Genomic DNA, 12,687 nt, shown 5'->3' on the forward strand with positions numbered 1-12,687 from the left:
TCCTCAGCCATCATAGCACTCACTAACGTCCATGACGGAAAGCACGCTCAGTGCCTGGCGGTGCTTATCCTCCACCATCATCCTCAGACATCATAGCACTTTCAAGATTCCATGTAGGAAACCATGCTCAGTGCCTAACCGTGCTCATTCAATACAATCATCCTGACCATGATAGCACTAACCAAAGTCCATGGCAGAAAGCACGCTCGGTGTCTGTCAGAGCTCATTCGCTACCATTCTCCGCAGCCATCATAGCACTCACTAGATTCCATGGTGGACAGCACACTGAGTGCCTGTTAGAACTCATTCCCTACCATACTCCTCAGCCATCATAGCTCTCACCAGATTCCATGGCGGAAATTATGGCACTCCCCATGGCTCAGTGATTTAAAGCACGGCCGGACAGCGCTCATTCTCTCCCATCCTCATGAGACATTCTAGTACTCACCAGATTCCATGGCGGACTGAATGCTCAGTGCCTGACAATGCTCAATCGCTACCATTGTGCAGAGCCATCTTGAGCCATCATAGCACTCACTCGATTCCATGATGAAAAGCATGTTCAGTGCCGGACAGCTCTCATTCGCTACCATCTTCATCAGCCATTAAAGAACTCACCAGATTTCATGCAGGAAAGCACGCTCAGTGCCTGTCAGAGGTCAGTCGTTACCAATCTCCTCAGACATCATAGCACTCTCCAGACTCCATGCAGTAAACAACACTCAGTGCCTAATAATGTTCATTCGTTATCATCATCAGGAACTATGATAGCACTAAGCAGAGTCCAAGGTGGAAAGGAGGCTCAGTGCCTGTCAGAGCTCATTCTCCAGGATTCCCCTCAGTCATCATACCATTCGTCAAATTATATGAAATCAGTACCTGACAAAGCTCATTCTTTAACATTCTACACAGTCATCATAGCACTCACTAGATTCCATGGCGGAAAGCACATTCAGTGCCGGACAGCTCTCATTCGCTACCATCTTCATCAGCCATTAAAGAACTCGCCAGATTTCATGCAGGAAAGCACGCTCAGTGCCTGTCAGAGCATATCCTCTACCATTCTCCTCAGACATCATAGCACTCTCAAGATTGCATGCAGTAAACCACGCTCATTGCCTAGTAGTGTTCATTTGTTACCATCATCTGGAACCATGACAGCACTAACCAGAGTTCATGGTGGAAAGTAGACTCAGTGCCTGTCAGAGCTCATTCTCAATGATTCCCCTCAGTCATCATAGAACTTGTCAAATTACATGCAATCAGTACCTGACAAAGCTCATTCTTTAACATTCTCCACAGTCATCATAGCACTCACTAGATTCCATGGCGAAAAGCATGCTCAGTGCCTGGCCAAGCTCATTCTCTACCATTCTCCTCAGCCATCATAGCACTCACACTCATTTCATGCAGTAAACCACACTCAGTGACTAACAGTGCTCACTCGTTACCGTCACCCTGGAGCATGATAGCACTAACCAGGGTCCATGGGGGAAAGCACACTAAGGGCCTGTCTGAGCTCATTCACTACCATCCTCCTCAGCCATCAAATCACTCACCAGATTCCATGCAGGAAAGCACTCTCAGTGGCTGTCAGAGCTCATTTGCTACCATCGTCCTCAGCCATCATAGCACTCACCAGACTGCATGCAGGAAAGCACTCTCAGTGGCTGTCAGAGCTCATTCGCTACCTTTCTCCACAGCCATCATAACACACTCTAGATTCCATGGTTGAAATCAGGCTCAGTGCCTGTTAGAGGTCATTCATTACCATTCTCCTCAGCCATCATAGCACTCACTAGATTCCACGGCGGAAAGCATGATCAGTGCCTGTCAGATTTAATTCACAACCATTCTCCTCAGCCATCATAGCACTAACAATGGGGCATATCAACAACACCCGGCGATAATTATCGCTCAGCGCTCTTAGCGTGAGGATAATTATCGCCGGGTACCGTGGATTTTTATCGCAGAGATAGCGTGCTATTAGCAACGCTTATCTCCTCAGCGATAAAAATCCTCACGCTAACTGACTAACGTGAGATTATTGCTGGAAACCCTGCGATAATCTCACGCAATGTGGCGTTAGCTTGCTGATAGGGACTCACAAACTTAGCCATGATATCCACCTTCCATAGGATATCATGGCTAAGTCAGTCCTGAAGCAGGCGTAAGGAAAGTAGCGATAACAGGGGTTATCGCTACTTTTCCTGACGCTATGCTTCATAGCGTGGGACTTGATGATAGGAGAAATGTCGCTTAGCGACATTTCTCCTGTCATGTCAGGTCAGGAACGCCCACTTTGCATCTCATTAGAGATGCGAAGCTGGACGTAAAGAATCCCCACGCGAAAGCAAGGTTTCACGCGTTAGCGTGGCCTTGCTGATTAGGCGATAAAATTATCGCCGCTTTTCGGCCGAAAACGGCCGCAAAAGCGGCAATAATTTTTTATCGCCAGCTTGTAAATATGCCCCTAGATTCCATGGCGAAAAGCACACTCAGTGCCTGCTAGAGCTCATTCGCTACCATCCTCCTCAGCCATCATAGCACTCAAAAGATTCCAAGCAGGAACGCACGCTCAGTGCCTGATAGCGCTCACTTTGTAATGTTTAGTGATACCTGACCACTCCTTACCTGCAGTGGTCTTTCGGAAGCGGGCATCAAACTCTCCTTGTTGCAGTGAACATGGACATGGCTGGAGGCCTGTGTTCCAGGATGTGGGCGCTGGCTGAGGGTGGTACCACTCCAGGCACTTCAGTCTGTGGTTCACTGATGCACCGTTGTTATCAAGTTTATAAATCCACAGCCCACGCAAATCTGTGGGAAGTGTGAGAAAAAAATATCAGCTCACACGTATTCATGAATACATGTATGTACATTAGACCTTCACCATGACCATCAACCCTAGACGGTACCAGCATTCCACATCATGGAAGGCGGACACTTGCATTCCATTTGGTCCTCATGATGCCTGGTGCACTCCCTGGAAAATCTAGTACACATACCCTGGACCCTCCCTGAAAGCTTTGTCGGCGCTAGGCAGTTAATTTTAGCACCAGCGCTAGGGAAAACACAGTGGTGCACCGTATTGCAGTAAATACGCCGCAAGCCTGCATTTTGAAAATGTCAGAGCGCGGCGCTGCCAGATTTGGCCCAGCTCCGCGCTCTTACATTTTTTGCAAATATGCCCCCTCACATCTGGCTGTTGTTTGATATTCTGCAATAGCTCAATTCTTGTAAGCAGCAATATGTGACAGTGCCCCATCAAGCTTTGTGTTCCTTAGAACAAGTGTCTGCCAGCCTCCCTGCTTCATTCACACTGGACTGCCAAAAAACCTGGTCCTGAAATAAGCTACACACCTTCTTCGGCTGATTGAACTCAACTTTTGTTCATGTTGATCACAAGTCCCTTTGAACCCTCGAGCAACAGTTTAGGTAAGAAATCTGTCACCTTGAAATCATAATTTCTTTCCAGCCTGAGGCCCTATCAGTGACAGTAGGAGCATGACTTTTGGTGATAACAGACCTCACACAGCTTCCACAGATCAATAGCAGCCTCCTGCTGCTGGGTGATCCTTTCAAGAGATATATTTTTTTGTCTATTTCCTTTCATACTTTTTTTTTTAATTTGTAATTATCACTCAAATGTATATTATCTGAAAATGTGCATTATGATATATGTTTAATCGGTGCCATGGGCGTTTGTCCATAACGCGTCCCTCTACTACGCTCTCTGGCAGCGCACCTTGAAATGGAAAACACACCCTTACCCAATCTATTAGTAGTTTTCTCAAGGTACACTACCTGTGTTGAATCCCACAAAGTTAGAAGGTCGGTACTTTTCTGCTGGGGGTTTCTGTGTCAGGTCATCATTTTTGAAGAATCCATCTTTCTGTCCACTGAAGGAGAAGACAGACAAGAGGTTACACTGGTGTCTCCAATTCCTCTGCCTTTAGAAGTGACCATGAATTGAGCTCAGACTTGGTATAGCTGACAGATCACTTAAAAGGCCTGTGTGGATTACAAATATTACCTTGAGTAGCCAAGAAGCACATTGGTGGTAGAAAGGCTAGCCACATCCCAGTTCATGCCGCCATCTTTGAAGAGGATCAGTACGTATGAGGCTGTTCCATCGGTTGTAAGCACAGCCTGGAAGGTGTTTGTCTAAAGAAAGCATTATAGATTGTTTAAAATTAACAGCATTGATAAAAATCACACCACAAAAGGCTGTTATGCATATGTGTGAGCATTGTTGGAAAACAGTGGGTTTTTAGACATGTTTTATCATTCCGCAGGCTTTCAGAGCAGTACAAAGCTGCCATTTTACAATGGTAGTTTGTCTGTGTCTGCAAACTAATGTGAGTAAGTTGTATGTGAAATATATAGCTGCGCTGTTAAAACAAGTACTCAGTTGTGTTTGCTTTTGGACCTCAGCTTGGACTTAGATTGGCATAACAAGTTTGGCCACTGTATGTTTTTTGTTAAATAACACAACCTTCACTCCAGTGCATCTCCTACTCTATTAGGCCTGCTCAGACAAGCAGTCACACACTTAGGTTAGCACTCTGTGGGGCATATTCTCAAGCCCCTATCGCCACAGGAACGTCACTTTTTTGACGTTCCCGTGGCGATAGGGCCAGCGCCCTATTCTCAAGGCAGCGTTAACCCATGCTGCCTTGAGAATAGGGCCCCTTTCACGCTAAACTTAGCGTGAAAGGGGGCGTGCAGTGGGTATAGCCGTGGGCGTACCACCACAACACCCATTGAATTTGACGCTGCCACCTATTATCAAGGGCAGCGATAGTAGATGGCAGCACCGAACTTATGACCAGAAAAATGATGGTCTTAAGGTGGCAAAATGAGGAGAAATGCTTAATTTCTCCTCGTTTTTGCTTTTTCCATGTGCGCTGCCTTGTGCAGCACACATGCAAATAGCACAATGCCATGGTTTGTTTATGTACAGGAAGGTGTCCCTTCCTGCACATAGACAAACCTTTTTTTTAAATGCCATTTTGTAACTTACATGTGTGCTGCATGAAACAGTTAGTTAAGTTACTAAACAGCATTTTGGGTTTGTTTATGTGCAGGAAGGGACACCTTCCTGTACGTAAATAAACCTCCCTGCTCGCAGAAAACCTTGCACTCTGGTGCAAGGGTGCCTGCGTTGGCGTTAAGTTGTGAGACTTAGCGCCGTTGCAGGGGGAAACGCCAGGCTGCACCACATTCTTGAGAATAGGCTGCAGCCTGGCATTTCAGAAGTGGCGGCGAGAGGCGTTAATCCAAGGAGGCTCACGCCTCTCGCCGCCACTTCCTCATTAAAACGCCCCTTTGACACCTACTACCCTAAACAAGTGTTTATACTGTCAGCGTTGTGACGTGGATGCATTTGAGTGAATGAAGGAAATATGCATTTTAATATGCATCAATCATCAATGCCTTTGTGAATTAGTGCATCAAAAACAAGCTCTCAGCTTAACTATTTACAATATTTTATTTTATTTTAACATTATTTCCTATGGAGTTTTATTTAAAGTTGTTGCCGTCATTATTTTCAGAGGGTGTTTCAGTACCAGTGGTTGGCCATGCGTGGTGCTGGACTTACCACTCTGAGCTTTTTGCAGCGTCATTTTACAAGTGCAGTTTTTTAATCAGGCCCTTTGTTTTTTCAAGCAGTGATTTCATGACTTGTATCAAAAAGTTTTCAGGTTTTACATTTAAAATGTGTAAAATGTTTTCAAATACATTAACTTCATTTTAAATATCTGATTAACTGTGCAAGAGACCACGAGCAATGGATTCGATAGAAAATAAACTTGTGACCATAGCTGTAAAAAAAGATTGTTATACCTATCTAACATGGTTCAAAGTATAAAGTGTAAAATTCTGTTTTTCAGAAATAGATTTAAATAGCTTGATTTCGCTAAATGTATTTGTAGAAAGACAATCCGCTGTGTGCTGCTGTTCATGACAACTGCATTGTAGTTTGTTTACTTTTTAACAGAAATATATTCCAAAATCAATATGTTTGTGAAGTATTTCTTTGTTCCATAAATTTGGGAGTTTTTCGTTGGACTGACCAATGCAGGAAACGCATTCTCTTAAAGTAAACTAAACCAATCTGAACGGAATCTATAACTTTTCTCAAAATGAGCCCTCATTGCTACCTATACACTGTAGTACAAGCATGTGTTTATATCACCATAGGTAATTTAGATAAAAGCTAGATTAAAATGCATGTATTCATTACGTAAATGATTCAGTGCAGAGAATATCAAAAGAGGTCTGTTTATTCCAGGACACCAGGGGTGAAGTAAAATTAAACTTTTGTATATGGAGCAATTTTATAACTGTGGAAAAAAGACAGAGCAATGGTCATGTAATTCTTCTGGGGCAAACATATAGAAGGCCTGTTGCCCTTTGTTTGTGTGTGGGACACAAGATGCAACGTCCCAGATCACAATATTTTGTGAGTTCTGCCCAGAATCCTCTTGGGAAAAATAGTAGTGTGATAAATTAAAGAACCCGCGCCTAATTTACTGCTGAGGAGTACCACCAGGAGCAAGTGTCAATGACTGCATCTCTGATAGAAGAGAAGAAGGAAGGAGGACACAGCCACAATTGCTGGAGGTTGCTGTGAAAACATACTTCAATTACATATACACCTGCGAAAAGAAATGCTACATATGTGTGTATATATATATATATATATTTTTTATTTTTTTTTCCAAAAAGATGCGGGTTCTTCCAGAATCAGTCCCGTTGCCAGGTGGTGCGTCTGCCGGCAGAGACCCAAGCCGGTACATACACAATCCCAAATTTGTCGAAGTAAAGATGCACACTCAGGAGTCAGTAAGCCACCACAGGGGTTTATTTCCGTAAACCGCTACGCGTTTCGACACTCGAAGTGTCTTGATCACACGATTTTCACAGTGTACCATGACGTGCATATAACAACAAAAAACATAGAAAAGGCACTTCATTTGAAAGACCCACATCCTCCCTGGTTTTGGCATCCATCTTGTAGTGGTAAACAGTACAAGTGCAAAATGCATTGACCTGCTAGATACCGTCTCAAAATAATGAGATTACCATATAACTCAAGCCAACTAACCAAATAAATAAATGAATGTTGGCAGCATGTCGTAAAGCATAACACAACTTACTTTTCTATAAATTGTAGTTATTATAAAACCGAAATGAAAAGCTGGTCGCTTAAATTTTAGTTGCGTGCAACCATTATCGAAAAAAGCTTTACGGCTAAATGTACCTTTTTCATGCAAAGCACCTCCCAATAAGAGGAATGATTACCAAGTACTGCAATAAAGGCGAGCTAGTGTCAAAATTAAAGAAATCGACAAGGTACTCAACTTTGTTCTTTGTACTGGAAGTCATGCAAGTTTCAATGTACACTGAAGTACAAGCATGTGTTTATATCACCATAGGTAATTTAGTTAAAAGCTAGATTAAAATGCATGTATTCATAACGTACTCAACTTGTCTAAAGTTGTACTGGAAGTCATGCAAGTTTCTTAAACCAATGGTTTAATCATAATCAACAAATGATACAGTCACTATGTTCAAAAATAGTTCTCATTGTTTAAAGTTCCATTTGATTATGACCGGAGAAAGCCAGCCCAACGGAAATTATTTTCAACACTCACTTCAGCCGAAGTGGGTGATATTTATTTGCAAATACAACAGTTTTAATAAACACTCACAACTACACTGTATATTGACATCAGTTACATACTTATAAAGAGACAAATAAATGTGACTTATGTGACCCCAGTGAAGTGACCATAACTAACAAGTGAAATAAAGCTAAAGTGACTGTTTTAAAAGAGGAGGGTTGGTTATTGGAATTGAAAGGATGTCCTTTTCGAGATTCTGAACAAATCACAATGCCCTAGAATATGTTCTAGTGTTCTTCAGAATATCCTTTATTACTAGTCGACGACGTTTCGACCCTCTAAGGATATCGGGGTCTCTTCAGGACAGGAATTCTGGGGACCAAGGCACTTCAATGTATGCCAAAAGGCGCTAATATTCAGTAATCCAATCATCAATACTTAGGTTCTGAGAATTGCGAACCTTCTAAAGGAACAGACAGCCCTCAATTGGTACACAGGATATCCCGGTATTAAATTAATCTCAAAGTAAGGAAAGTTTCAGTAAGACTTGCTTCAGTGTATATCAGTTCAGCCTTACGGACGTATCATTATGTAACCAACTCAGTACAATACGCACGGATCTGGCAGCGTTTTACCCGGTTCCAATTTCTAATTACGGAACAGAAGTCAATTGACGATCAATCAGGTCACGAGAACCCAATGCTCTGACTTGAGCTGATCAATTCCTTCCAATATAGTGGAAATGGAAAAGAGAGAGACGCAATATCTCTTTTCCATTTCCACTATATGTATCATAATTTTTTTTCATCAAATGTCTATACATGGTTGTATTTCTATATGTACATTTATGTATGTTGTGGGTATCTTATTTTGTACATATTGCTTAAATAATCCTAATTCTTTTCATTTAAGGAAACCTTGATGTACATTGGTGGTTGCTGTACAGACTGAGGTGGGCAGGATTAACATCTAAAATAATGGAAATTGGATAACAGGAAAACAGCTGAATCAATTCTTCAAGCACCTAGCTTGTTTGTCGCTGGTTATTTCTAGATTGTCTGCCAAACTGGAGCTGAGGTTGGAAGACACATTCATGAAGATGTAGTATTGCTACTTGTTAGACCTCGTCCAAATGGCGTGACTCTCCCTTCCAATTTTTTTTCCTGTTGTCTCCTCTGTTTCTGCTATGTTTTGCTGGTTTTAGATGCTTTGGGCACTGTGCCACTGCTATTCAGTGCCACAGTGCAAGTGCTCCCCATTGTAAAGTATTCTAATGGATTAGTGACTCCATGATTGACTTGTTTGATTTACTTGTCAGACCTTAGTTTAGCGCACCATATGTGCCCAGGGCCTGTAAATCAAATGCTTCTGGTGGGCTTGCAGCACTGGTTGTGCACCCACAGAAGCAGCTTGTAAAGTGTGTCTCAGGCCTGCCATTGCAGAGCCTGTGTGCAGTCTAGTACTGCCATGTTGACTTGGTAAGTGTACCGACTTACCAGTCCCTCAACCTTCCCTCTTCTACATATCAGACACCCCTAAGGTAGGCCTACGGGCAGGGTGCATTGTAAGTAAAAGGTAGAACATGCCCTGATGTGTGTGGTATGTCCTGATAGTGAATTACAGCCAATGTTGTTGTTAACTGTTGCAAGGCTACCTGTCCCCATAGGCCAGAATGGGCAGTTTGATTATAACATCTTATAATCCTAACTGACCCAGCGAATATGGTAAAAAAACTAATTTAATATGCCTAAACCCAGAATGATAAAATACATCTTTTAGTGAAGTTGGTTTTAACATTCTGTGTTTGAAAATACCACTTTTAGAAAGTGGGTATTTTCTTTCCTAACCATCCAGCCTGCCTCTGCTAGGTTGTGTATTGCATGTCTGGTTTGTGAGTGACAGGAGGGCTGGGGCTCCAGCAGTCTGATGAGTCAGGGCTGAATAGGACCTTGGCTAATAGAGAGTGGTGGGCAGAGATTTACTTTCACTCCCCTGAGACTTAATAGAATAGAGAGTAGTGAGAAGCGATTTCCTTTCAGCTACCCGGGCCAGGCCTGCTTTCAACAATGCTGTCTCCACCTCCTGCCAGGAATCTGCACAGAACTGGTTTTGGCTAGGTACAGGCAACCTCTGTCTTTAAGGGAACAAAGGATTTACTAGTATAAATATTAGGGCCCAGACCCCAATACTTTAGATCACTTCTGGGAATCAAGACAGACCTTTGCCAAGGAGAAGAAACCAAGGAAGCTGAAGGATTTGACTGCCCCTGTGCCAGTGTGCTATTTTCTGGTGTTGGTCTGCAGTGGTTACTTAGTTGCTAAGGAAAGGGGAATGAACTTTTATTGAACGTTCATCATCTTGAAGAAGAATCTCCAAGGGCTTGAACTGAGCTTCCCTCCTGCTGAAGTCTCAGGGATACAAGACTTCACCACCAGCTCCCCCCTGAATTCCCTTGCTGAGGATTCAGTCTGCAGAAGCCTGCGTTGGGAGCTGGAAGCACGACTCAACGAGAAGAAGTGTAACGCCGTTGCAGCTGTTGCCGTCGCATCATCGGAGAAGCGTGAGGCAGCCGCAGAGGTTGCTGCCGCATCACCAGAGAAGCGTATCTACGTTGCAGCTGTTTGTCATCGCATCACCGGAGAAGTGCGTTGCCACTGCAAGGGTCGTCGTTGCATCACCGGAGAAGCGTGTCACAGGGCCTGTCGCGGCTCAGAAGTTACAGAGTTCGCCAACCGGCCTGGGGCGTGTACGCATCACCTTCACGTCATCGCATCGCATCAAGGGCACCATCTTACCCCATTGCACCGGATCGTCACAACGCATCGAAGCGCCATCTTGTCGCATTGTAACCGGAACGCAGTAAGAGATTGACGCATCACCGCTGCTCCGGTAAGGAACAGATGCATTTCCTACGTTGCTCAAGCACTGAGGAACAGAAGCATTGCCTGCCCCAAAGCAAGGACCCGACGCATCACCCTCCATGTAACCCTTTTGTTTGTTTTGAGTTACGCATTTAAAGTGCTTTGTGAGAAACGTGTCGCATTTACCATCAACTTTGAACTAAGCAATTTCTTATAACTTTGAACTAAGCAATTTCTACCATTTTTAAGTCTATTTTTGATTACAGTATTGTGGATTTTTGTTGTTTGGGTCTTGTGTTAAGTCTATATAAAGATTGCTTATTTTTATAAAACCTGTGTGGTGTCCATCTGTAGTGTTTTCACTGTATTACTGTATGTGTTAACAAATGCTTTACACGCTGCCTCTGAGATAAGCCTGCCTGCTCGTGCCAAGCTACCAAGGGGGTGAGCAGGGGTTATTTAGGAGTGTAGCCCCCTTACCCTGACTAGAAGCAAGGGTCCCTACTTGGCAAAAGGTACCTACCCCTGCCAACTAGAGACCCCCAGTTCTAACACTACTGTTTTACATTGTGTATGTTTGTGTAAACCTCTCTAAAGCTCCAAGCTTAGTTGGTTGAATTAAGATTGAAGTGTGTTGAGCAAATTGCGGTGGACAGATATGTGGCTAATTCCCAGTGGTGTGCATAAATTATGCCTGGAACACTGTGATGGCCAGATTGATCAATCATGCCTAACAGATTGTGAAGGAAGGTAAACTTACAAACATATTCTTCACTGAATGGTCAAGTGGCATCATAGAGAGGCAATGACTTTTCTGGCTAGGTATACAGAGAACAGAACATAGTTTAAAAAAATGAAAAATACACAGGTTTCTCATAACACAACTGATGTACGTAAAAAGACAGTTTTCAAGATGATCAGAACTGTAATGACTTCACAACTGTTTATTTAAATTGTAGTTAAAGTGTTGTTGATCTAACCAAGATGGTGCTGACATCACATCCTAACACTGACAGAACGGTGCTTACCTTGGTGTCATCCGTCTTTGCAGGGAATGCTGGGGCATTGTTCCATGTGACCTTGAGTGTCCATTTGGCTGTGTATGTGGTGTTCATGTATCTCTGAATCCTGTTCTCAACATCTTGGACAAGAGTGTTCTTTTCTGAGTTCAGAGTGATGTACTCCTACAGGATTCATAAATATGGAAATCTTTCTGTGATTATGGACTACCAATAAGCAACATACACCATAATCGCTCAGCTCTTGAGACTGCACCACTATGTAAACTCCCCTGGAAGTGCTCTACATTACACCCTTTCCCCAACCTTTATCGTGCAGTTAAAACCAACCTGGTAAAATGTTGATCCAACATTTTGAGAGAAATCTGCATTGTCCCAAAATACAGCAACCATTGGTACATGGCTTTTAGAAGTGAATCCTCCTGAGGGGGGGTTGACGTAGGAGAATACGTCATTGTCTGAGGATGGGAAAATTATCTGCCCATTGTCTGTAAACTGGAACAACAAAACATGGGAATCCATTAGTCACACCACAATAACATAAGAACAAAGAGATACGTGCATTTTAGCTTTTGCACACATAAGTTGACTTCAGGTACATAAATGCTGCAATTTGGATCACATATTCCCGAATACTGATTCATAGAATCATGATTTGCAGGTCATTCCAGCTGCAAATATGCATAGTTGATTTATTCAAGTCATAATTTTGGCGTTAAAGACAAGGAAAGGGGAGATGAGGTGTGTGTGTGTGTGTGTCTGGTCTGAACACGTATATTCTATTGGATATTATAAACAGAACAATCCCAGAGCACACAAAAGGAAGTCTAAAGATTAATGGGCATCTGAGCCATTCAAGCACTGTAGAGTCCAATGGTACATCGTTTAGCATGTATTCTTCATATTCATTGCCTTTGTGGAGCAAGATGTGACATCACAGATACAGCGGCAGCCGACACGTGTTTCGTCTTAGTGACTTTTTCAAGGCTGCAGAGAGTACACATACAATGTATTGCATTACCCAAAGTCATATATATATATATATATATATATATATATATATATATATATATTCACTGAAAAAACCATAGGTTTCACACATGTTATAGTTAGGTGGATATTTCACTCGTAAAAAACCAATTAAATTCCCCCGTTATAGTTAGTTAAGATAACTAT

General features: G+C 42.8%; 1 protein-coding gene across 1 annotated transcript in view; it reads right to left on the reverse strand.

Annotated features, from left to right (window-relative positions):
* The window catches only part of LOC146788620 (uncharacterized), a 447,327-nt gene that overhangs the window by 188,060 nt on the left and 246,580 nt on the right, over nucleotides 1-12,687 (reverse strand). Inside the window, exons 9-13 of the mRNA XM_085635787.1 lie at nucleotides 11,842-12,006; nucleotides 11,521-11,676; nucleotides 4,034-4,164; nucleotides 3,805-3,899; nucleotides 2,635-2,817 (exon numbers count right to left, since the gene is read on the reverse strand). Of these exons, the coding sequence (XP_085491913.1) occupies nucleotides 2,635-2,817; nucleotides 3,805-3,899; nucleotides 4,034-4,164; nucleotides 11,521-11,676; nucleotides 11,842-12,006 (730 nt within the window). The remainder of the gene's footprint in view (nucleotides 1-2,634; nucleotides 2,818-3,804; nucleotides 3,900-4,033; nucleotides 4,165-11,520; nucleotides 11,677-11,841; nucleotides 12,007-12,687) is intronic.

Source organism: Triturus cristatus, chromosome 11 (genome assembly GCF_964204655.1).
Source record: "Triturus cristatus chromosome 11, aTriCri1.1, whole genome shotgun sequence".
In the NCBI taxonomy this organism is placed as follows: domain Eukaryota; kingdom Metazoa; phylum Chordata; class Amphibia; order Caudata; family Salamandridae; genus Triturus; species Triturus cristatus.